The 21,625-nt window shown below is 47.5% G+C and overlaps 1 protein-coding gene across 1 annotated transcript; it reads left to right on the top strand.

Annotated features, from left to right (window-relative positions):
* The first annotated feature begins 1,065 nt into the window (after nt 1–1,065).
* LOC122919724 (steroid 21-hydroxylase) lies at nt 1,066–14,036 on the top strand. Its single transcript, XM_044268909.1, has 10 exons — nt 1,066–1,300; nt 3,861–3,950; nt 4,036–4,190; nt 4,352–4,447; nt 5,462–5,572; nt 8,035–8,121; nt 8,201–8,410; nt 11,747–11,916; nt 13,272–13,375; nt 13,691–14,036. The coding sequence occupies exons 1-10, from the start codon at nt 1,066–1,068 to the stop codon at nt 13,960–13,962; spliced, it is 1,530 nt and encodes a 509-aa protein (XP_044124844.1). The 3' UTR covers nt 13,963–14,036.
* The last annotated feature ends 7,589 nt before the right edge of the window (nt 14,037–21,625 follow it).

Here is a 21,625-nt window from a genome sequence, read left to right as displayed (position 1 = left end):
TGCAGGCTATGCTATAGGGGAGATCAGCCCGGGGACCTTTTAAATAGTTGTGTCCAGTTATGGGGGGGGGGGGGGGGGGGGGGGCATTATTACGGCTTCTCATGTCAGTATTTGTTTCCAGGCATAAAATATGGTAAATTTGTTGGGACCAAAGCCCAGACCCCCGCAAAAACGACTGTGCACCATGCCTTCCCTGTCAGAGCATGTTAGGAGTCATAGTTTCACAGCTGGAGAGAGCGCTCCTATCAATCCCTGTGCCTCCCCCGTCAGAGCATGCTAGGAGTCATAGTTACACAGCAGCTGGAGAGAGCTCTCCCTTCAGTCTCCAAGCCTCCACCATTGGAGCATGCTAGGAGTTGTAGTGTCACAGCAGCTGGAGAGAGCTCTCCCTTCAGTCTCCAAGCCTCCACCATTGGAGCATGCTAGGAGTTGTAGTTTTATAGCAGCCGGAGAGCTCTCCCATCAGTCACCAAGCCTCCACCGTTGGAGCATGCTAGGAGTTGTAGTGTCACAGCAGCTGGAAAGAGCTCTCCCATCAGTCACCAAACCTCCCCCTGTAAGAGCATGCTAGGAGTTGTAGTGTCACAGCAGCTGGAGAGAGCTCTCCCATCAGTCACCAAGCCTCCACCGTTGGAGCATGCTAGGAGTTGTAGTGTCACAGCAGCTGCGGAGCTCTCCCATCAGTCACTAAGCCTCCACCGTTGGCGCATGCTAGGAGTTGTAGTGTCACAGCAGCTGGAGAGAGCTCTCCCATCAGTTACCAAGTATCCACCTTTGGAGCATGCTAGGAGTTGTAGTGTCACAGCAGCTGGAGAGAGCTCTCCCATCAGTCACCAAGCCTCCACCGTTGGAGCATGCTAGGAGTTGTAGTGTCACAGCAGCTGGAGAGAGCTCTCCCATCAGTCACCAAGCCTCCCCCTGTAAGAGCATGCTAGGAGTTGTAGTTTCATAGCAGCTGGAAAGAGCTCTCCCATCAATCACCATGCCGCCCCCTGTCCTGCCCTCCTCAAGGTTACAGCCATCAGTACAAATACTCCCAACATCTCCTACATCAGAAGCTTCACTATGGTCCCTCTGCTGCTGCTGTCCATCCTCCTCCTCCTCCTCTTTCTATATGTAGGACGTTCTCACACCAAATGTCGCCTCTCCGGACTTGGCCAGAACCAGCACCCTCCGCGCCCCACACCTCTGCCCTTTTTGGGCAACCTGCTGGATTTGGGGCGCAGTGATCTACCTTGCCACTTCATGCGCCTGGCCCAGAAATACGGCCCCGTGTATCGGCTCAGCCTCTGGGGGCAAGGTCAGTATGTGATGGGTCGGGGGGTTTAGGGGCCTGCTTACCCAAATCTCAGCTTTACTGATTTAAAGGGACAGTACACGTATTAAATAGTACTACTGTGCCATATGATGCATATAGATGGATTGCATTGCGCATGGTTGCCATGGGTGCTCTCATCCCCGACATTATAGGTCTGCACCATAATCGATTCTCCGGTGCCGTACGTCCTGACTTCTGGTGGTATTTATGCACCATTGGAAAGTAGGGAGGCATGGTGTACGTTGTCATATTCTGACCTGACAATCTGGGTCCCCCAACGATTACCACGCTTTACTGCAAGCTATTGGGGGTCATTGGGAGCGCCTTCACACGCTGCAGATATTGTTGCCGAACTTACAGAAATCCACGTGCTGGCCGCCCCCATTCAAATGAATGGAACTGATTTTCAGTCGTGGAAAATTCAGCATCCAAATCTGGAGCGTATGAAAGCGCCCTAACCTCTTTCACACGGGCGTGACGGATTAGGTCCGGATGCGTTCAGTGAAACTCGCACCATTTTGCACACAAGTTCAGTCAGTTTTGTCTGTGATTGCGTTCAGTTGTTCAGTTTTTTCCGCGCGGGTGCAATGTGTTTTGATGCGTTTTTCACGCGTGTAATAAAAAACAGAAGGTTTACAAACAACATCTCCTAGCAACCATCAGATTAAAATGTATCGCATCCGCACTTGCTTGCGGATGCAATGCGTTTTTCACTGAAGCCCCATTCACTTCTATGGGGCCAGGGCTGCGCGAAAAAACGCAGAATATAGAACATGCTGCGTTTTTCACGCAACGCAGAACTGATACGTTCACGTCACACATTGCACCCACGCGGAAAACTCGCTCGTGTTAAAGGGGCCTAACACTGGCTTTTTACATTGACCCCCTCATCATAAATTAGGCGCATCTATGGCAGTCATAGCGCCTGCAGAAAAAAATATAAGAATTTTGCCTGTTTCCATATATAAATGTTTATAAATTTGCTGAGGCTGGAGTTCTGGCTCTGGCATGGCGCCTGACACGCTTCCGTTCAGCCCAACTGGTGATCGCGGTGTAAAACTAAATAGTGACACACGGCGGGTTAAAAAAGGCGACTTGCGACTGTTTTTCTACTAAAATTATTGCAAGTCCCTTAATACAGTAAATGCCCCCATATTAGATTAAAAAAGTCGCAGCCATATGCACGTTCATGTTTGTGAAAAGGCGCACGTCTAGCCCCCCATGTGACTATTGTCGCACAGCCCAACACATCGCAAACAGAAGTGCGCCTATTTCATGCAATTAGATAAATACGCTGAAAAATAGCACAAAAAAATCCACCAGAATTAATCTAAAATTGTCCAATGAGGTGCAAATTCCCACAAAACAGGCGCACTTTTATTAGTAAATGCGCTTAAGAAAACGAGTCTAAAATAGGAAAAATTAGACTAAATTGGGCGCAAAACACTATAATAAATGACCATCATTGAGTTCATATGTAGGTGTGGTGGACCACTACAGATATATCAGGGCGTTTGACATGAGGCATAGCTCGTGACTCGGGAAAGGGGTGGTGAACGGTGCCGGTAGAGAACAGCCTGCCGACATTCACCATATCTGGCGTTGCCGAATTGAACAGATCACCATTGGATCTCAATTGATTACAATGGGATCTGGCAGTGATCCACCTGCTTTCAAGTATAAATGTCGGGTTTGAACCAGACAAAAAATGCTACATTCATTGATGAAGGATCAGGGTGCTGGAACATCTCTGACAGGGATAAGAATACAGCCTTAGTTGCCCGTAGCAACCAATAAGATTTCTCCTTTCATTTTTCACAGCTCCTTTGGAAAATGAAAGGTGGAATCTGATTGGTTGCTATGGGCAATTAAACAAGTTTTACTTTACACCAGTTTCCATCTCCCCCATTGTGTTTGTGGTCACAGGTCTAAGTCCTTTGTGATCTCTGCTTAGCTCCTTAGCGTGTCCATAGGGTCCCTTTAAAAAAACTGCACTGGTCCGTACAATGCTATCCAAAATTGGGACTATGGGTGATGGTTTTATGGCACAGGCCTCCATCGGACATATATGTCATGGGCATTAATGTGCAGAGATCAATCTAGTCCAGCCTGTCTGCTCTAATTTGAGGTTCCAGTCTATAATAATGGCTGTCCTTCCACCCTTTCCTCCACCTTGTCCTTCCACCTCTTCCTCTACCTTGTCCTTCCACCTCTTCCTCTCCCTTGTCCTTCCACCTCTTCCTCTCCCTTGTCCTTCCACCTCTTCCTCCATCACCTTGTCCTTCCACCTCTTCCTCCATCACCTTTTCCTTCCACCTCTGCCTCCACCACCTTGTCCTTCCACCTCTGCCTCCACCACCTTGTCCTTCCACCTCTGCCTCCACCACCTTGTCCTTCCACCTCTGCCTCCACCACCTTGTCCTTCCACCTCTGCCTCCACAACCTTGTCCTTCCACCTCTGCCTCCACCACCTTGTCCTTCCACCTCTGCCTCCTCCACCTTGTCCTTCCACCTCTGCCTCCACCACCTTGTCCTCCCACAGACATCGTCGTACTGAACAATGCAGCTTTGATCCGTGAAGCTCTGATTAAGAAGTGGGCCGACTTTGCCGGCAGACCCCGGAGTTATGTAGGTAGGTCCATGATGAAGATAGTTGTCCTCAGATGATTAGGTGGCCATTGTTGGCTCTCACTCACCCTTCATCATCCTTGCTGCAGGTGACCTGATCTCACTGGGGGGCAAGGACCTGTCCCTTGGAGACTACACGCCAGTCTGGAAGGTGCAGAGACGCCTCACGCACTCGTCCCTGCAGAAACGGGTGAGAAGAGGCCTGGAGACGATGCTAGCGACAGAGGCCAGGGAACTGTGTCAGGTGAGCGCCGCTTATCACTGCAGCTTTCACTACTGGGATAGAATGTCTGGCAGAGTTAAAAAAGGTAAGGGGGTGTCCGGGCCCGGGCCCTGAGGGCACCCCAGTTTCAGGGACTGTTGGGTTTTCGGAGGCCACGATTGAGAGTCCTTCTTTTTCCACAGGATTTCATGAACAGAAATGGGGATCCAATCGACGTGGCTGAAGAGTTCTCCCGGCGCACGTGTAAAGTGATCGCAGAGCTGACATTTGGCACATCAGTAAGATTTCAGTCAACCTGTCCTTCACTGACAAGACGCTTCATATTATACAACTACAGGTGTAGCAGAGCAGACTGTGATTTGGCACCAATAATTGTAATACCATATTGATTCATACTATACAACTACAAGTGTAGCAGAGCTGGTTCTTCGCACTGCAATCTGCGCCAGATATATGTCTAATATAGGCGTACTTCTGGTTAGTAAATGACCCCCAAAGTGCCTAGTGCAATAGACATATAAAAAAAGCCAAAACGCATAAGTGAATACATGATGCAAATATGTTAATACCGCCCAGTGTAGTTCAGACCCAGATACACGTTTCGCATCTTGCTTAGTCAGGGTGTGGTAGGTTCACACCTATGTTGCATGCTCTGCTCTAAGGCCATACTGCAGATCCTGACACCATGATGGAAACTCATCGGACTCTAATAGTCATTGGGTCCTGTCAAGCGCTACGTGTGTTCGTCATGTGACAGAACATAAAGATGGAAATATGAGCAGAAATGTGCAGCCAGCCTTAGATTGAAAAAATCGGGTGCTTTCCTGTGTATAAGTCACCGGCCAGCTTTTCCGGAATCGGATAAAACAGCTGAATAGAATTTGCAAGAACTTGTTAGGGCTCTTTCACATGAGCGGATGCCTTGCTGGAAATCCGCTGCGTGAAAGAGAGCCAAGCCCCGCTCCGGACAGCAGAGGCACAGAGCATTAACATGACTGATAGCGCTCCGTGCCTCTCTGTGATCTCTTTACTACAAAATCACAATGACAACTACTTTATCTCACTGTGATCTTGTAGTAAAAAGATCACAGAGAGGCATGGAGCGTTATCAGTCATGTTACTGCTCCGTGTCTCTGCTGTCCAGAGCGGGGCTTGGCTGTCTTTCACGCAGCGGATTACCCGCACGGCATCCTCTCGTGTGAAAGAGCCCTTAGAAGAGAACGATGTATTCTCTCGGGTCGGGGGTGGGGTGTTGTATTTTTGTCTCTCACGTCTCGCTGCGTCTCTCCCAGTACGAGTTGTCGGACCCCACGTTCCAGGACATCCACAGGTGCATTGTTAATATAGTGAAGCTGTTCGAGGCGCCGGCCGTCAACATCTTGGATTTCATCCCATTCCTGAGGGTAAGAAAAAAAAAAAAAAAGAGAAAGCAAATCTCTTAGGCCTCTTCACACGAGCGAGGTTTTCACCCGGATGTGTGTTGTGAAAGGACTAAATCCTGACCCAGGTCTGTGTATATGAGCGCCATTTTCTATACTGTGTGTTTTTCGCGCAGCCCTAGCCCTATAGAAATGAATGGGGAGTGAAAAACGGAAGGCATCCGGATGCAATGGGGTATATTTTTATAAGGGACTTGTGACTATTTTAGCCAGAAAAAAAAATCGCAAGACCCCTTTTTCACAGCCCATGCAACAGTATTTTGTTGTACGGCCGGTTTTACAGTGTATTCGCCAGTTGGACGGGACAGGGACCGTGACGGGGCCGGGACTCCAGCCTCTGCAAATTTACTATGATTTACACCTGGAAACAACTAGCTTTTTACCAGACGCAAGGACTGACATAGATGCGCTATGGGCTCATGCACAAAAACGTATTTTTGTCCGTCTGTTTGTTTTTTTGTGTGGCCCCATATGCAAAACCATTCATTTCAATGGGCTGCAAAAAACACAGAACTGACTCCATGTGCATTCCGTGTCTGTATGCCCACAACAAAAAAAGGACATGTTCTATTCTTGTCCATTTTGCGGACAAAGACAAGCATTGTTTAAATGGATCTGCAAAAAATACGGATATAACACGGACGTCACGTAGATGTCATCCATTTTTTTGGCGGATCCGTGTTTTGTGCACCGCAAAATACATACGGTCGATTGCATGAGCCCTAATTGATAAGACTCTTAGGGCAGCACAAGCGGGAAACCAAGACGGGCGTAAAAAAAAAATGGTCTTAGTAAATGTTCCCTAATGCGTTTTTCACAGATGGTTACTAGGAGATGCTATGTGTTAGGGCCCATGCACAGGAAACGCAGATCCGCTAAAAATACGGATGACGTCTGTGTGACATCAAAGTTGCATCCGTTTAGTTTTTTCACGGATCCAATGTAACAATGCCTATCCTTGTCTGCAAAACGGACAATAGGGCATGGTCTATTTTTTTCTCTGGGCCACGGAATGGACATACGGATGCGGACAGCACACAGTGCGCTGTCCACTTTTTTGCGGACCCATTGAAATGAATAGGTCCGTATCCTATCCGAAAACAAAAAACGGAACTGACACGGAAACAAAATATGCTCGTGTGCATGAGCCCCTATTCAGTTTTTCTCTGTGTGTGAAAAGCGGATGCAAACCGGTTGAAATCCTGGCGAAAGAACTGAAGCACTGAACGTAGTCACCTGCGTGCAAAACCATCAGTTTTTCCCTGAACAGACCCTGACACAAGCAAGATCTCTCATGTGAAAGAAACTTAAGAAGACCGCCACCCACCTGCATTCTGTAGCCCTTCCGCTAGACAACATTTAGGCCCCTTGCAGACGAGCGTGAGCGGATTAGGTCTGGATGCGTTGCGAAGGCGTTCAGTGAAAAATGCGCAACTTCCCAAGCAAGTTCATTCAATTTTGTATGCGATCGCGTTCAGTTATTCCGTTTTTATCTCGCTGGTGCAATGCGATTTAATGCGTTTTGCACGCGCGTGATAGAAAACTGAAGGTATACAAACATCTCCTAGCAACCTTCCGTTAAAAACACTTCGCATCCGCACTTGATTGCGGATGCGAGGCAATTTTCACGCAGCCCCATGCACTTCTATGGGGCTAGCATTGCGTGAAAAACGCTGAATATAGAACATGCAAGAACATGCAGTGATGCGTGAAAAACAACGCTCATGTACACAGACCCATTGAGCGTTTTGGCGCGGATACGCTGCAGAAGCGCATAGAAATTAGTGCGGATCTTATGAGCATTCACACGCACTCGTTTGCAGGTGGCCTTGGGGTACGACCACACGGTGCGGTCTTGAGCAATTGTGGTAATTTTTTTAATAACGTTAACATACTTTTTTTTTACGATACAAAAAAGACAATAGGGGGTCATTTATTAAGAAGCCTGCACCAGTTTTGGATGTAAAAAAGTTGCAAGACCCTGTTTTGAAGCTTTTTAAAAGTCTGTGTGGCAACATTTTTGTTGTGCGGCTTTTGCCCAAAAAAATTCTGTTTGAACATCCCCTTACAGTGCAGGTAAAATGCATCAGCATGGAGTCCATATCGTCTAGACCAGCTGTGAGAAGTGTCAGGTCTTTGTGGACTTTCATCCTCACCATATAAATACGAGTGTTCCCATTCACTGACAGGAAGCAGAAATCTTGAAAATAACACAGAGTTTAATCACAATTGAAGATTATTAGAGTGGCGTTAAATTTTACTTAAAACTGGTAAACCTCTTATCAAGAAAAACCAGCCCCTTGACCGATGGGGGGGGGGGAACTTGAGCATCTGGACCGTGAGCAGTGGGTTGTATGACGACCCTTCGAGTGAATGAGTAGCTAGAGTTCTCTGGCTCACATCATCTTTGGCTTCCTTCCATATAGAAGTTCCCTAACAAATCCCTAACACGTCTCCTTAAGGCCGCGGACAGAAGAGACAACTTTGTGAGGAAGCAGTTGGAGAGACATAAGGTGAGTGAGGAGCATGACACAATCCTGCGAGGACCTTTCATAGTAGGGATGTGACATCACCGTGTGTCTCTTGTGGCAGGTTCATCTCCCGGAAGATGAGTCGCAGGAAGACATTCTGCACGAAATGATCCGTTTTCTTAAAGAAAATACAAAGGTTGAAGGTGGAGACGCGGCAGATCTCACAGAGGAGCATCTTCACATGGCCGTGGTCGACCTGTTCATTGGAGGCACTGAGACCACAGCATCTGTATTAACCTGGACTGTGGCCTTTCTCATCCACCACCCCGAGGTACGTTCACGTCATGGTCAGGGTTGCACCACCAATGAGGTGAGGATAGTTTATCAATATCAGACCGGTGGTGGTCCAACACCCATCACCCTCACAATCAGCAGTTTATGGCACTGGAAGTGGCCAGTTTTCTGCTTCCAGATCCATCCACCATGTTTCTTCCATCACTAGCAGTGCCACACAGCTGATCAATGGGGGCGACAGGTGTTGGACCTCCACTGATCTGATATTGATGACCTAATCCAGACCACAAAATAAATTCAGACCCCCCCCTCCCCCCAGACATTTAAATAAATTCAGTCCCCAGACCAGATATCTAAAATAAAGCAATTCAGACCCCTGATCCCAGAATGAATTCGGACAACCTCCCCCTATTTGTCAGTGCAGTATTGGAGCATAGGATGCAAAAAACCCAGACCCCAAAATGAATTCAGGCTCCAGACCCTTAAATTAATTCAGAGCCCAGACCCTTAAGTTAATTAAGACCCCCTGACCAGACCCTTAAAAGAGTTTTCCAGGACTTTAATGCTGATAACTTATCCTCTGGATTGTTGGTGGTCTGACACCAGGGACCCCCGCCGATGAGCTGCTTGAGAAGGCAGCGGTGCTCACCAAGCAGAGTGCTAGATGTTGTATAGTGACTGTGTGTCACGGTGCAATAAATAAAGGTGGAGGCAGCATGTCGGTACAAAAAATCCCTTTATTGGGAGCCGCTTCAGTGAAAAAACACGTGCAGAGGGTAGTTACGTTTCGGCTGACCCACAGCCTTTATCAAACACAATGTGAACTCTAAAAGATCATGTTTAAATACCATAAAACACACCCACTCTCACAGATGTGGCCAATTGCCCAATCAGTGAAGTGCTTATATCATCACAGGTGTGTATATACGTGCTCATAAGCAGTGTCATAATATGCGCCCACTACGGGCATATGATCCAACTCCCCACATACCTTCATGGCGCACATCTCTCGAGCGTCCGCCAACAACCCGTGCGCATGTCCGGGGAGGCGGGGCCATGTCAGCACATGACCATCTCCGAGTCACCTGATCGCCAGCGACTCCGCCCATGCGACAATGGCGTCATCCAAACTCCTCCCGATCCTCCTCCAACCCGCGCACCGTTGTTAGGGACGCTAGTGGATCAATCCGCCCACATCCCCGCAGTGAACGTGATTAACCCATGTCGGCGCGTCAGGGATCCCGGCGGAAGGGCAATTGCCCTAACCGTAAGGTAACCATAGTGCAATACCATGCCTTCTGCCGATCACCTCACCATTACGACACTGCTTATGAGCATGTTTGTATTCTCCTGTGATGACATTAGCACTTCACTGATTGGGCAATTGGCCACATCTGTGAGAGTGGGTGTGTTTTATGGTATTTAAACATGATCTTTTAGAGTTCACATTGTGTTTGATAAAGGCTGTGGGTCAGCCGAAACGTAACTACCCTCTGCACGTGTTTTTTCTCTGAAGCGGCTCCCAATAAAGGGATTTTTTGTACCGGACATGCTGCCTCCACCTTTATTTATTGGACTGTATACATAGGAGCCCTGATGGATCTTGGACTCCAGGTAGGCTGCTGCATTCCGGATGACCATAAGTTCTGGTGAGTGCGATTCCACAATACTTTTTTTACTGTGTGTCACGGTGGGGAGTGGGGGAATCCCCCACCGTACAATGGGGAGCAGACGGGATAGCAACTAGGCCAAAGGCTGGGGTAAGGGAGCAGGTCACCTCCTATTGTATCCCTAATCCTCGCCATAACTCCTCACCGTATGAGTGGACCAGGATGGTAGGACGGCTCATACCCAGGAAACCTAGGACCCTGAGTTGCCCTGATAATTCCTCAACTAAACCCCAGACACAGATGAACAGGAGTCTACACCAGCCTAGCTGCAAGGAAAAAGTGGAGACCGTATACAGTAACTGGATCGGCAGGTAAGCACACTATACAACACACTTACCTGCCGCAGCAACACTGACTGGAACCGGAACATGAGTACTGGTGCCCACACACCATACAGGACACAGTACAAACAACCACACCCAGGTATCCAGCACACCAGTTACTGCCTGGACCCCCATGCGGACAGGACGCATGGCGGCCCCAGACAGAGCAGCATACAGACTGGTAGTTCCCCCTCCGGGGAACCCTGACACCCCCTTCCGGAGGAAACAACAGATAAACAGGGGGATGTCTAGCAAACATGCTGGACAACAAACACCATCAGACATGTAACAACGACTAGACATCAAACACCAACCCATACAAAAAACACCACACATAGAAACATAATAGGAAGAGAAGGTGACATGGGAAACATCGGGATGACATTGAAGGCATCGGAGAGACATTGATTTCCCACTAGGTGGCCCTCAAGGACTGGGCAGGAGTACACCCAGGACAGGAGCAAAGCTCCAGCACCAACAAAGGCTGGAGTACAACTGCCTCCAGCCTGGAAGCCACAGGTGATAAAACCCTAGTGGCCACACCCAGCCAGGAAGTTAACCCCTCCAGCACCATACAGGGGAGGAACCAGGAGAAGGGGAGCAAATACATGCTGCGACAACAGCGCGTTGCCCCTGGCAGCCAGCATGTACAGCTAAAGTGTCACGGCGCACAACAAAGACCGTGACACTGTGCTTGGTATCGCACTCAGCCACATTCACTTCTAGGGGGCTGAGCTGCTCCTAGGTCACGTGACACATGAACATGACATCACGTGGCCTAGGAGAAGCTGAGAGAAGGCTGCAGCACTACTGCGAGTGCCAGCGACTTCTCAAATAGCTGATCGGTCGGGGTCCCGGGTGTCAGACCCCCAACAATCAGATGCTGATGACCTCTCCAGAGGATAGGCCATCAGTATTACATTTTCAGAAAACCCCTTTAGGCCCAGACCCCTTTAGAGCCCAAATCAGACCCTTAAATTAATTCGGACCTCAGACCCTTAAGTTAATTCAGAGCCCAGACCAGACCCTTACAATAATTAAGACCCTCGATCCCAAAATTAACTCAGACCCCCTCTCCCTACTTATCAGTCCCACTCCTGTCTTCTCTGCGTGGCACTGCTGCAGCGAGCTCCAGATGCTGGCCAGTGCCAGGAGTCCGTATCCCAGGTCCTATTACACCTCCCACTATGGCAACTACATTTGTAGCTGTTCCAATAGTCCAGCAAATGTTCAGACTGTTGAATTGGTGTTTAATCATTTGTGGTCAGAATTGGGCCTCAAGCCAAGTTCAGGCTAAAAACTGCAAGATGACATCTAGCTATTTATATTACGTTTTTATATGAAGAAACCATCGATGCTCAGCAGATGTGCTTCTTCCAGGCTCAGGAGAAAATTCACAAGGAGATCATAAGCGTGGTTGGCGATGATCGCTACCCTACATACTCAGACCGGACCAGGATGCCCTATCTCAACGCCACCATCACAGAGATGCTGAGACTGCGCCCTGTGGTGCCCATTGCAGTACCACATTCCGCCACTAGGGACACCAGGTATAGCGTAATGAAACAGACTGTGCAATGTCTACAGAACGGAGTGAATATGAACTGCTTAGTCCCGTTACTGTGCAAATATGAGACTTTATAATACACTAATGGAAAAATAACATCTGGAAATGTTCATGCGATTGAGCTGAGACTGACGAAGTATAACCTGCTGGTGGTGCTCGGTCAGTGATCTCACAACCAAGGTGGTGCCCCTTTATTTTGGGTTCTGTAGCAGGGTATATGTTGAGGCAGGGTCACATTAATACTGGGTGGCATCTCACAGGAGATAGCCAGGAGCAGACTGGGAACTTAAAAAAAATTCTAAATGTGGCCCCGTTTTGTAGTCAGGTCCAAACTCATGGCAGGCAGGGCCAGCAATACCATACTGTGGCACATTATACCACCCCAACAGAGCCAAATACCACAGTCCATCACAAAATACATCCCCAAGAACGTCCACTCGCCGGCCATTAGGAGGGCTCAGGCGGCCCACCGGGAAATTTCCCTGTAAGGTCTATGGCCAATCCACATGCAGATGGCCACTTTTGCATGGTAGCGGTCATACAGGTGCTGGAGATCCTCCTGTGGTCATTCCATGATCTTTCACCTTGGAGCTGTAGTTGAGACAATGTGGTTGTTGGCTGCTGTCCATGGGAGATCCGTCACCCATCCAATCCCAGACACCTTCCATCGGTATGTAGTTTCTTTGCTTGCCTGCAGGATCTATGTAAATGGTCAGAAACCTCCTCAGTCACCATAAATCCATATAGTGTAATATAGTAAATAGAAGACAGGAAGGAGGGGGGATGCAGCTGCAGGATATCACTAATTTATATATATTTTTGGTAGTTCATTTTTAATTATTAAAGGGCATCTGTCAGCAGTTTTGCACCTATAAAATGTGTGTTTGGCAGCTGAAGACATCTGTGTTGGTCCCATGTTCATATGTGCCCGCATTGCTAAGAAAAATTTAGTTTAAAAATATGCAAATGAGCCTCTAGGAGCAACAGGGGTGTTGCCATTACACCTAGAGGCTCGGCTCTCTCTGCAATGACCGCACACTCTCCACTTTGACTTTAGGAGAAGTGAGAGCCAGGCATGATCACGTTGTCACAAGCTGGTCCTGTCAATCAAAGTGCAGAGGATACAGCAGTTGCAGAGAGAGCAGAGCCTCTAGGTGTAATGATAACGCCCCTGTTGCTCCTAGAGGCTCATTTGCATATAATAAAACATAATTTTTCTCAGAAATGCAGGCAAATATGAACATGGAACCAACACAGATGCCTTCAGCTGCCAAGCGCACATGTAACTGGTCAGCCAGTGATAGATGCCCTTTAGTACATACTGTATTTTCCACTCAGCATTGCAGGTTTCGTCATTCCTAAAGGGGCCACCGTAATTCCAAATATCTATGCTGCTCATCATGATGAAACAGTCTGGGAAAATCCTGAACAGTTCTGTCCTGGTATGTGCTGCCTATAAGTCCATGTTATGACCTTGGTAATAAAATATGCCTCCAACCTCTTCAATATTTGGAGCGCCAGTATTAACAGTAATAGCCACTGAATTGTTTGGCTGAAGAACTTGGATACTAGTAGTCAACAAAATGGCTGCCTCCTCTCTTGTGCTCTCTCTCTATATAATCTACAATATATCTATATCGAGACTGGTAGCCAACAAAATGGCTGCCTCCTCTATCTATAGATTGTGGTCATGCACTATGCACACCTATAGTATCGTGTAATACACTGTGTGAGAATCCCTGTCTTCTCTCTTCTAGAACGATTCCTGACCAGTCCTGAAGGTAACGTTTCCTCCAGGTCTCTCCTCACTTTCAGTATGGGGGCAAGACTCTGCATTGGAGAGGCCATGGCCCGCATGGAAATATTTTTTTTCCTCTCTCATCTTCTGAGGGATTTTGTCTTCTCTCCGCTCTCACCGACTCTTCTTCCTGACCTTCAAGGCATCTTTGGGATTAATCTGAAATGTCATCCATTTTTGATTCGCTCCCTTCCTCGAGAAGTCCCTGCAATATCGTCAGAGACCTCGTGATCCTGCAAGAGTGTTATGGACTATTGATACAAAATGGATACTTGCTTGTTGAGGACTATGTTTAGCTAAGATGGCGGCCAGGCATTCAGCCAACACCTATAAACTAGAATCTTACTTTGTGTTTTTATCATGTGTTTCTTCGTGGTTTCCGTTCAGCTCAAGCAAGCAGTTACAAAGAAAGAAGAAGTAACAGTTTCACCCAGGAGCAAGGGGGGAGGGAGGAGGAATTTCCTCTGGCCGTCAAGGTTACAGAAAAGTATAGAATTCATAGCCAATAGAAAATATATACTTTATCTTTCACCCCCCTCCCACTCTATCCTCTCGTGAAACCTATGTATTGTCTGCTGTTTTCAGAAATAAACCAGAGATCCTTTTTAACTCCATGCAGTGGGTTGTCTGTCTGATCTCTCCGTGCACGTACTTTAATTAATTTGGAGCAGTACATCAACCGAACTGGTAGCTTGGCCAGAACCAGAACAATTTTGGCGCCCAACGTGGGGCTCGAGGATTGGACCCTCTGTTCCCGTACCCCCAGAGACCAGACGAGGAGAGGCGCACTAACGGACACCGGGATCGCAACCCGTGATATGAGGTAGGAAAATTGAGTCATCTTGCCTATAAAGTGTCCCCTGGTGTAGCCTCTTGGTGTTCGTCTGAGGGAGGGGTGCGGAAGCAGTCTGGGACGTCCTCGAGGGCATGAAAGTAAGAACCCCATATGTTTTTTTAAAGTATTGATGTACTGTGTTGTGCCTATAAGTTGTGAAGACCCTGTTGACAAGTATCATTGACTGGAGACACGGAGTTCTCCTGTGTGCCTGTATCGGAGTTCAGCCCGGTGTCTGACTCGAATCTCCATAAAGGGGACGATCACAGATGGGTGGAGAGCGGTTCGCGGTAGCCCAGAGTGTGCTGACCGGGACTCAAAGGTCTTCACGTCCAGTGATTACTCTATACAGGAGGTCTTTAGGCGGCTTCAGTAGGTACGAGAGATAATGGGAAATGAGGAAAGTGTCCCGAAGGGTTACTGTTCACCTGAACAGTACGTGGCGGACAGGAGAGGCAAATGTTTCATAAAAGGATTAACTAAGTTGGAGAAGAGTTAAAGGTGTCTGTAAAGGAGGCATCCTATGTATTGCCACCTGGCAAGTGTTGTTAAACGAGAAGAGAGGGAAGTTAGAGGATGATTAATTGACAGACATGGTCCGTGTGTGGTTGGACTGTAGTAAAGAATTTGAACAGACCGGGGGGGGAACTAAATTTTGATGAGAAAAGACAGAGATATTTCTGTAAGCCCGGTTGCATTGATACATGACTTGCCACCACCCTATAATGGCGCTGGGAAGAAAGCAGGTGGGTGGACCTGCAAAACATGTGGTCAACAGAATCCCTCCTCCCGTGATACGTGCCTTCCCTGTGGGGTTCCCCACCCACAAAACCACACCTTGGTAACTACTCCCCGGCACGTCCCATCACTTCCCGTGTTAGCTACAGCGCCATCTTGTCCCCAGGCAACGCCCATGAACGGACCTTTAATATCATTCGGTCCGGACCCCCCCCCCCGTCACTCCTATGTCACCCTTGCCCCTTCCTACTACCTTGTACCCCATGGTTAACCCCGGACGGTACATTCATGCTACCCCACTCACCTGCCACCCTTACTCCTATAATGGTAGGGGGGCAACCTGATGAAGCAGAACAGGGGGATGCAGACGGTGCTGCAGAATCCACAATGGGCATACAAAATGCACCGGGTAATATGCAGACTCCTTCGCGGGGTACCCCGACAGACTACGGTGATCCGCCAACTTTACCCCTGGCACCACAGTGGACTGTACCCATGACCGTGCGCCCATCACGACGTTCACAAGATCAAATACTGCAGGGTCAGATTACAGAGTTACAAAAGAACTTACAGAAAATTGAGCAGGGAAACCTTGAGACACTGAAAGAAGCCCTAGCACTTAACCGGCCACAGGGACCACCAAAATATGTGTCTTTCACCCCACAACAGTTATTCACCATAGTGAATTTACTGCCTGACCCTGAGACCCATCCCATGCCCTTTTTCAGGAAACTGTCCCAAGTGCATCAAACCTATGGGTACACATGGTCGGACCTGCAAAGTATAGTGGAAAACAAGACAGGTGAATACTCCACACTGATAATGGATCAAATCCACATCCCTGAACTTAAAGGTGCTAATTTTGACCCCCGGGATCATGAGTCTGGAGAATTCTTTATAGAACAACTACAGAAATGGACAAAAGCTAAATTAGCAGATCATTCCACCACATTGCAGGACAGCTGCGGGGGATCAGTTGACCCCCACCTTTTTTCTTTTCACAGAAATGTTAGTTTCTGCTGTGTTAGTTTAAGATCCTCTTTCTGATGAGAAACTGTCTCGCTTCTTGGTCTTTGTGGTTTTCACTCAAATTATGTGACACCCACGGCTGCCGGATGTCTGACAATAAAATTCTGCACTGATTTATATGAGCAAGGGGATTCGCTGCAAGCCATTTTGCACCTCATCCCCAATACTCTCTGGGCCAGAGGACCCCAGGATATTGGATTCCTCAATGTCCCACCAGTCACTGTGACCCTGAAGGACCCCAAAGTCCTACCATACAAAGAGACTGGACCCAGTAGCCAGAGAAGCCCCTTCCTGTGTCAGAGCTGTACATGCAGCCAGTGCCCTGCTGGCCACCACTTCTGATATGGTACTAGGTCATCCCCTCACTATTCTGGCTCCCCATGACATTTCTGCCATCCTCCAGCAGACTCAACCTAAACACCTCACTGCACAGCGCTACCTCCGGCTTCAGTGTAGTTTGCTTCTGCCAGATAATGTCACCATTCAGAGGTGCCACATCCTCAATCCTGCTGCACTCCTTCCTCTTCCGAGGGGGGAGTATACTGGAGAATCTGAAGATTTTATTGATCTACAGGCACACTCGAGCTGACACCTCTGAAGCCAGAGGAAAAGCCCTAGCTGATCAAGCAGCAAAGCAAGTAGCAGTGAAAGAGGAAAGAGTCCAGTCAGACCAGATTATGATAACACAGGAAGACCTGGAACAAGAAGAAATCACATGGGACCTCCTGAAACAAATACAGAAACAGGCCACGCCACAAGAAAAATTGGATTGGCTAAAAGAGTCAGCCCAAGAAGAGAAAGAATCTGGACTGTGGACCCAAGGAAGGAGAGCATCTCTGCCCAAAGCTCTCTATCCTCTGATAGCTTCAATAGCTCATGGGCCCACCCACCAATCTAAGACCATCATGAAAGAACTAATAGACAAAATATGGGTGGCCCCAGGTATAACCCCTGTCCTGGTGAGGAATACTCAGTCTTGCCTCATCTGTGCGCAGTGCAACCCGGGAAGACCTGAGCCTACACCAACCAAACGTCTCCCCAAAGCCCAGTACCCGTTCCAACGGATTCAAATTGACCACATCCAGATGCCAATGTGCCAAGGGTTTCAATATGTGCTAGTAGTGATAGACTTGTTCTCTGGGTGGCCAGAAGCCTACCCCGTCCGAAACCAGACAGCAACCACTACTGCAAAAAAACTGATGCAGGAGCTTGTCTGTAGGTTCGGAGTACCTGAGGTCATTGAGAGTGATCAGGGCCCAGCATTCACTGCTAGATTAACCCAAGAAGTCTGGAAGATGGTAGGGTCACACTTAGCCTATCACACACCCTACAGACCCCAAAGCGGCGACAAAGTCAAACGATTGAACGGGGTACTGAAGTCCAAGATGCTGAAAATGACTGGGGAGACAGGGCTCAGTTGGGTACAATGCCTGCCAATAGCACTATTTTCAGTTAGACACACCCCTAGGCCTCCACACCAAATTTTGTTTAGGACACGGCCTAGGATGGGACAGTACTTCCCACAGCAATTGCAAATGCATTATGAATCTGTTGCTAAATATGTGATTGCCCTGAGTAAACAATTGTCTAACATACGTGCACAAGTTTTCTCTTCCATTCCAGATCCTGACTCCCTAGAGGGAATACACAATCTCAAACCTGGAGAGTGGGTGGTGGTAAAGAAACACGTCAGAAACACCCTCGAACCACGATACAATGGGCCTTACCAGATGTTGCTGACTACCCCGACCTCTGTGAAACTCGATGGAGGCTTACCTGGATCCACGCCTCACATTGTAAAAGAGTAAAGGCTGTCCCGACGACCCTGGAACAATAAGCCATGAGGGTCCACCTACTTATGACTTTGACTGTAGGCATATCAGCAGTGTTCACGCCACTGGGTGATGAATGGGACAATTCACTGACACGGCACCATCAAATTCTAGTCATGGGGTTGAGACACTCAGAGATTGTTGGATCTGTACCCACAGTCCCGTGAGTTCAACCAGTGTGCCTTATTTTGCAATACCCCTGGACCTTTCTGAACTGATTGACCTGTCTAATTCTACCATCTTTCTCACTACCATACACCAAGTTAAATCCAGTACACACAAGGACAGGGTAGTAGCCTTACCTGTTGCAGGGTGGGCAGATGCCCCATGGCTCATGATAAACAGATCAGGACCCTCGGTAGATTATAGCTCTACTCCTTGGCAAGAGGGACACTGGGCTAATGTCACATGTTTTCTAAGCTGGACACACTGTTATTGTCTCCAAGTACAAACCAAAGGTATGACATTTAGTCCACACATACACTCAGGTTGCAATGATTCAAAAACAGACAGCCACATGCAGTGTATTGGTGTAGATGCCGAGAACGGAAAGGATCTGCCCTGTAACAACCGTACTGTACAGGATCTCCTGACAGGTATATTAGCTAACGACACCGAAAGTCAGTCAAAAGGATATGAGTTGGCGAAAGGGACACAATTAGCTAAACTAATTACCCGATTATTCAATGGCACAGCAGTAGCAGTTCCAGACGACATATACTTAGTTTGTGGACACAAAGCATACAAATGGTTATCCCAGAATGTCACAGGACCGTGCACCATCGCCAGGTTTACTCCTGCCACCTTTATAGTACCACACTCTGAAATTGACATAAATGCAGTACCTAAACACACCTTGTATCGTAGGGCCAAAGATAACACACCCAGACCAAATGGCAAGCCACATGTAGTAGAGATGAGCATTACCAACAAAATTGTTAGTTCCATCTTCATATATCCCATGATAGCGCAGATGTGGGATCATCTGGTAGTAGCAACAGACTACCTGGATGACCAAATATGGGAAGTGATGAGACTTATGAATACCTCAAACATTGTGCAAAACCAGTTAATCATTGTCACCAACCAACACACATTAGTTCTAGATTATGTTACAGCTAAAGATGGAGGTATGTGCCAGATTGTGGGACCCTCTTGTTGCCATTACATAGACCCGCAGGGTAATTTGCAAGTTAAGGTGGATATAGAGAAGATGGCGGATTTAAGAGATAAATTGCTGGACGCACATAAAGCTGATAAAGATACATGGTGGTCTGATACCTTCTCTTCGCTTAACCCCAATAACTGGTTCAAAGGTATTGGGGGTTGGCTCATGGGAATTGTCCAGGTAGTATTGCAGGTAGGGACCACTCATGAAGGCGACCTTGACGTGGTGAGTGGCTTATTGCGCTTTGGCCAAAATGTACACCAATGCCTTGTTCAACATCCAGCATAAAGGCAGGGCAGAGTGCTGGTTGCAGTGTGCGATTGCATTTTGTGTTTTTACATTTATATCTCTATTTCGCCATAGCAATCTGCACCTGCTAGGGGTTGTGCGGGCTGAAATTTTCCATATTTTTCTCTTTGTAGTACGTATTGGAGGCGTGGCGATCTCCAAGCAGTCAAGCACACCTGTCCAGTTAATCTGCCCCCTGGAGGCTGGTTTTAAAGTCAGTATAAAACTGAGTCTGCTTATACAGCACCTACCAGTAGCCATTAGGCTCCAGGAGAAGTATAAAGTGGGCTCAGCATGCATGTGAGTACTTGCATCCCTGGATCCGATGAAAGCTGTAATGGCACCGGACGGGGTTAAAAGCAGAGTGTGCTTGGCGTGCATGCTGTACCTGCGCTCCCTGGATATGTGGCTGTCATGGCCCATAAAGGGTAGGAACTAGTGTTAGGGACGGCGACCTTGACGTGGTGAGTGGCTTATTGCGCTTTGGCCAAAATGTACACCAATGCCTTGTTCAACATCCAGCATAAAGGCAGGGCAGAGTGCTGGTTGCAGTGTGCGATTGCATTTTGTGTTTTTACATTAATATTGCAGGTAGCCCTAATAATATTGGTGATATATGTAGTGATTAAGCTCGTTCTTATTTGTGTGACCCGCTTTTCAAAAAGAATGAAGAAAACTGATGAACGACCTATTATGCTCCTCTACGATGAGGAAGGACAGAAGGAAACATCGTTCAACACAGCTCCCCCTCCTCACAATGATGCCTGGCTGAGATAGGGTGAGATGAATCCCAGGGTATTACCACAAGTCCGAGCAACCGGGAGCCTACCTATAAGGGGTAGGTTGTCGCCACTGCGGGTGAAGAGGATACGAATGGTATGCCCAGGGGATTCGCTAGGCGAAGGGAAAGTCTACAATCAAGTCTCCAAGGGGGGACTGTTATGGACTATTGATACAAAATGGATACTTGCTTGTTGAGGACTATGTTTAGCTAAGATGGCGGCCAGGCATTCAGCCAACACCTATAAACTAGAATCTTACTTTGTGTTTTTATCATGTGTTTCTTCGTGGTTTCCGTTCAGCTCAAGCAAGCAGTTACAAAGAAAGAAGAAGTAACGGTTTCACCCAGGAGCAAGGGGGGAGGGAGGAGGAATTTCCTCTGGCCGTCAAGGTTACAGAAAAGTATAGAATTCATAGCCAATAGAAAAGATATACTTTATCTTTCACCCCCCTCCCACTCTATCCTCTCGTGAAACCTATGTATTGTCTGCTGTTTTCAGAAATAAACCAGAGATCCTTTTTAACTCCATGCAGTGGGTTGTCTGTCTGATCTCTCCGTGCACGTACTTTAATTAATTTGGAGCAGTACATCAACCGAACTGGCAGCTTGGCCAGAACCAGAACAAGAGTAGATACATTTAGTAGGACTTGAGTTGGGTGCATCGATGACATCCTTGCAGGAGACCAGTGATGATCGGACTGAAAAATGGCAGAATGGGAATGTATACGTTCTATTATATATGTTTTATTACAGTATGCTATGATGTGTACGTCTGCAGAGTGAAGGGGACGTGACCTAAGGGCTAAGTCCACTTAAGCAGCCATGTTTTTATTGTACCAATGCATCTGAAATGAAAAATGAAGCAACTTTGCAATAGGTCTTGATTAAAAATGTTGTTTTGGGTTTATGCAAACGGTGTCACCATGGTAACAGACAACAAACAAACCCTATGTAGTCGGATTCTGCAGTCATACTTTCAATCTCCTGCTTCTTGATAAGCTACTTAACAAATGTTAGCAAAAAGTTAGGGACAAATGGAAGAGACCACTCTATGACTGCAGGGTAGGATTGTACAGGGTTTGCTTGTTGTCTGTTACCATGGAGACCCATAGGTCTTCATGGAGCTGGAGACCAAAAGTGATGAGACATTTTCAGTTGAGTTCTATGACGAAGTTGCTTCATTTTTTGTTTTACATGCATTGGTATAATAAAAAGGTTGCAAA

The sequence above is a fragment of the Bufo gargarizans genome, chromosome 9 (assembly GCF_014858855.1).
Source record: "Bufo gargarizans isolate SCDJY-AF-19 chromosome 9, ASM1485885v1, whole genome shotgun sequence".
Classification (NCBI taxonomy): domain Eukaryota; kingdom Metazoa; phylum Chordata; class Amphibia; order Anura; family Bufonidae; genus Bufo; species Bufo gargarizans.
This window is presented reverse-complemented; position numbering and strand designations above follow the sequence as displayed.

Excerpts from the sequence above, each read along its gene's own strand:
- LOC122919724 (XM_044268909.1), top strand. The coding sequence starts at position 1,066 with ATGGTCCCTCTGCTGCTGCTGTCCATCCTCCTCCTCCTCCTCTTTCTA. Across the intron at positions 4,191-4,351 it reads AGGCCAGGGAACTGTGTCAG|GATTTCATGAACAGAAATGG; the intron begins GTGAGCGCCGCT and ends CTTTTTCCACAG. Across the intron at positions 13,376-13,690 it reads TCCTGAACAGTTCTGTCCTG|AACGATTCCTGACCAGTCCT; the intron begins GTATGTGCTGCC and ends TCTCTCTTCTAG.